The 4,847-nt window shown below is 40.1% G+C and overlaps 1 protein-coding gene across 1 annotated transcript in view; it reads right to left on the reverse strand.

Annotated features, from left to right (window-relative positions):
• The window catches only part of LOC112077247 (nuclear factor 7, ovary-like), a 16,082-nt gene extending 11,494 nt beyond the window's left edge, over positions 1-4,588 (reverse strand). The window contains exon 1 of the mRNA XM_070441620.1: positions 4,576-4,588. Coding sequence (XP_070297721.1) covers positions 4,576-4,588 — 13 coding nt within the window. The remainder of the gene's footprint in view (positions 1-4,575) is intronic.
• Between the last annotated feature and the right edge of the window lie 259 nt (positions 4,589-4,847).

Raw genomic sequence — 4,847 nt, forward strand, 5'->3', positions numbered from 1 at the left:
TGATGATTGACTTCCCTACAAAGAGCACAAAACATGTACATTTCTAGAAATCTTTGAAAAGTGACTCATGTGGAGAGCTTTTGTTCTGTCTTAAAGGGACAGTGTTGTATTTTCAGAAAGGCTTGAATAAACTAAGTAGCCAATAGGCAGAGGTAATAATTTGCTGATTCTCTGTAATATGGTATGGAATAATTATACAGTTATTTGTAAATGGTTTCATGCATCAAACAACACAGCAACATGTTCAGCCACTCCTTGTCTGAAGGACAAGTGGATATTAACAGGTTCATGTGCTTTTCAAAAGTCTCATGGAATGTAGCCCTCATTGAACACCACACACTGTCTTCTACTGTTGCTGGATGATATAACAGCTTCCATGTTAAAATGTTATGGGATGCATTTACTCCATTGTTTTTGATGGTTGGCCACTCTGGAGGCCCTACATTATGATCAAATAGCCATGGTAGCGTACTTTGCCCCTACTAAAACTACTTATGTGGGTACAGCCTCAGTTTCACAGTACATGCCTGCTGGAAGTGGCACGTGCTCAGCAGACCTGAATGGCTCAGTGATGAATGTGGAAGGACCACCAGAGGCAGGCTGGGCTCACGGATAGAACCGCAGGCATGTAAGTCAATGTGATCAGAAGCAAATAAGCACAGCTGATTGTACTAATGAGCTGATTCTCTTTCCCCTGCAAGAGAGAGGAGAACTGGCAGCAAGGGAAGGGGGGAGAAAGAAGAGTGTTGCTCCTCCAAAGGAGGAGACGTACCTTTCGGAAGACGAAAAGAGGAAGAAGACAAACCACCTCTGGGGGATGCCACCACGAGAGGGGAGCTATCCACGAATGAACCATTAAGACGGTGACAAATCTGAATTTATGTTATAGTTTAAAGATAATCGTCTTGTTGTTTTTTTTTTGAAAAAAGAAGATATATGTTTTCCCGCCAGACAGGAGCCGCTAGAGCCGCCCGCCAGACAGGAGCAGCCAGAGCCCTATTCTGGATAGAGCCAGTTTGCTCTGTTCTGTGAAGGGAGTAGTACACAGCGTTGTACGAGATCTTCAGTTTCTTGGCAAATTCTAGCATGGAATAGCCTTCATTTCTCAAAACAAGTACAGACTGACGAGTTTCAGATGAAAGTACTTTGTTTCAGGCCATTTTGAGCCTGTAATCAAACCCACAAATGCTGATGCTCCAGATACTCAAGTAGTCTAAAGAAGGCCAGTTTTATTACTTCTTTAATCAGAACAACAGTTTTCAGTTGTGCTAACATAATTGCAAAAGGGTTTTCTAATGATCAATTAGACTTTTAAAATAATAAACTTGGATTAGCTAACACAACGCGCCATTGTAACACAGGATTGATGGTTGCTGATAATGGGCCTCTGTACGCCTATGTAGATATTCTGTTAATAATCAGCCATTTCCAGCTACAATAGTAATTTACAACATTAATAATGTCTACACTGTATTTCCGATCAGTTTGATATTATTTTAATGGACAAAAAATTAGCTTTTCTTTCAAAAACAAGGACATTTCTAAGTGACCCCAAACATTTGAACGGTAGTGTATATCTCCGGTATGATTGAGCCTGCATTCCATAGACAAGATATGGTGTATGTCTAGCCGGGATAGAGATGGCCTGGAGGAGCAGAATAAAGTCCTCAGTATTCCTAATTATCCTGGCATCTGGGAAACTAAGACAATGTGGGGTTAAAAATAACACCAGAGGCAGATGACCAGGAGATGAACCCAGAGCGGCTTATGACGACCCTTAGTCTGCATGGGAAGGGTGGAGCCAGCCATGACAGTATTTTTAGGTCTACTTTAAGTATACACAACTCTGCATTTCTTTAAGAGTTAGGCTGTCAGCCTAACAGTCAAGACTGTTGGGCTGACGGTTTCATTATTGCAATGATTAATCAATATTAAATAAAGATGATTGTTTGAAGAAATGACCAAGTCTCTCTCAGTATTGAATTTCCACGACAGTAGTCAGCAATAGGGGGAGTGATTGCTAGTTAGTGAGTGTTTAGCACAGTTTCTATAATTTGTAGTCAGCAATGGGGGACTGATTACTTCCTACAAGAGCACAACACATGTACATTTCTAGAAATCTTTGAAAAGTGACTCATGTGGAGAGCTTTTGTTCTGTCTTAAAGGGACAGTGTTGTATTTTCAGAGAGGCTTGAATAAGCTAAGTAGCCAATAGGCAGAGGGTAGCATAATTTGTCTGATTCTCTGTAATATTGTTATGGGAATAATAATACATTTTATTTTGTAAAGTGGTTTCATGCATCAAACAACACAACAACATGTTCAGTCACCTCCTTGTCTGAAGGAAAAGTGGATAAACAGGTTCATGTGTTTTTCAAACGTCTCATGGAATGTAGGCCTCATTGAACACCACACACAAACAACATGTTCAGTCACCTCCTTGTCTGAAGGAAAAGTGGATTAACAGGTTCATGTGCTTTTCAAACGTCTCATGGAATGTAGGCCTCATTGAACACCACACATTGTCTGCTACTGTAGTCTGGATTATAGAAAAGCTGGATGTTAAAATGTTATGGGATGCATTTACTCCATTGTTTTTGATGGTTGGCCACTCTGGTAGGCCCTACATTATGATCAAATAGCCATGGTAGCGTACTTTGCCCCTACTAAAACTATCTTTATGTGGGTACAGCCTCAGTGTTCACAGTACATGCCTGCTGGAAGTGGCACGTGCTCAGCAGACCTGAAGTTTGCTCAGTGATGAATGTGGAAGGACCACCAGAGGGCAGGCTGGGCTCACGGATAGTAACCCAGCCAGGCATGTAAGTCAATGTGATCAGAAGCAAATAAGCACAGCTGATTGTACTAATGAGCTATTCTCTTTCCCCTGCAAGAGAGAGGAGGGAACTGGCAGCAAGGGGAAGGGGGGAGAAAGAAAGGAGTGTTTGCTCCTCCAAAGGAGGAGACGTACCTTTCGGAAGACGAAAAGAGGAAGAAGACAAACCACCTCTGGGGGATGGCCACCACGAGAGGGGAGCTATCCACGAATGAACCATTAAGACGGTGACAAATCTGGGATTTATGTTCTAGTTTAAAGATAATCGTCTTGTGTTTTTTTTGTTTTTGAAAAGAATATATATGTTTTCCTTGGGAGATTCTCATTGATTGTGATGGAGTGTTGGAGTTGAAAGAAATCCCTCAATAGAGAACTTTGTTCAACTAAGAAAACCTACTCCTGACTCATTTATTCCACCTTTCCGCTTTAGAGTGACACCAAATTACTTGGTCAGCTCACATGAAACAAATATGAGGTAACATTGTGTGAGAGTATGGCAGTATCAGGGGATCCTTCATTCAAGCTCAGTATTCTCCTCACATTGGGAAAACCTTGACGTTTTATCACAAAGCCATTTTAGTCTTTGTGTGTTGGACATGGGAGTTCAGAAGAGATCTGTCTTTAACGTTCACATTTTGTTGTTGGATTTATTATGCTTCAGAATAAGAGTGATTAAAGTACTCCTTAAAGAGGAAGGGAAACAACCTTGCTGAAAGGATTCAGCATACATATCCAACATTGGATCTAGAAGTTTCTCCTTAAATATCTTATATCTATTGGGAGTCCTTCCGGACCTGCCTCTGTAACGCCCTTCATTTAAAATAACATTTGATATTTCAACTCCATCTCCAATTCCTTTTCCAGATTCAATTTTGTATCTTCTGAAATAGAGGGAAAATCAAGTACATCTAAAAATGATGTCTGATTTAGTTAAGTTCTCAGGAGATTCAGAATGATAAAGTGTTTTGTTGTTGGAATCGCTTATGTTCTGTTCTACGGGATACATTGATAATAGTCCTTGYAAATTATGAATTACATTAATGACTCGGTCTGAATTTAACTCTTAATGTGCCAGGCCAGCAATTTACCGTGTTTTTCACCTTGATCATCGGACTGTTTCAGCCTCGTTAAACTGTTAGCTTATTAACGAGGTGGGATGTTCTTCATACAGACCTTTCATGGTGAATAATTCCAGGTTTAAATTGGACAAATCTGTCGTTCCGCCCCTGAACAAGGCAGTTAACTCACTGTTCCTAGGCCGTCATTGAAAATAAGAATTTGTTCTTAACTGACTTGCCTAGTTAAATAAAGGTAAAATAATATATATATTTTTTAATTCTGCTGAGCGAATCCAAAAAAGATTCCCTCTCCAATTYTCWGATTTTACTGTCCATCTCTCTCATTTTCATATTTGATTTAATTKATTTGAAACTGGTAAAAKRTATATTTKGTCYTTTATAWATGCTTTGAAAACCTTCCATCTGGTACACRCTGAACAGTGTTAAATGTAAAATAAACATCTATATTCATTCCAACATAATGTAGGAAGTTAGGGWCCTGTAACCAGCTGGTATGCAAGCGCCATCTAGAGGTTCCTTTGACAAATATTGTATCCCAAAAGTCTGTGGACGTGTCACAATACTCTAAGAACCTAGCCGTCAAACACAGAARTGGKTGTAATAATTTTTCCACMATARATKTTTCACATAGTGTAAACAAAAACTTGGCTTTTGGCTTACCTTGGCCTGACATTATGATAACCGTGTAATTCTCTCTCAGACAAGGTGAGTTTTATCAATATATTTGGATAAATTTACATGCTCTCAGCATGTGGTGAAGGGTCTCCTGATACTGCTATTACTCACAATGTGTGAAGGGTCCCCTAATACTGCCATACTCCACATGTGCAAGGGTCTCCTGATACTGCCATACTCTCACATGTGTGAAGGGTCCCTAATACTGCATACTCCCACATGTGAGGGTCTCCTGATACTGCCATACCTCTCACATG

Source organism: Salvelinus sp. IW2-2015, unplaced genomic scaffold (genome assembly GCF_002910315.2).
Source record: "Salvelinus sp. IW2-2015 unplaced genomic scaffold, ASM291031v2 Un_scaffold4404, whole genome shotgun sequence".
In the NCBI taxonomy this organism is placed as follows: Eukaryota; Metazoa; Chordata; class Actinopteri; order Salmoniformes; family Salmonidae; genus Salvelinus; species Salvelinus sp. IW2-2015.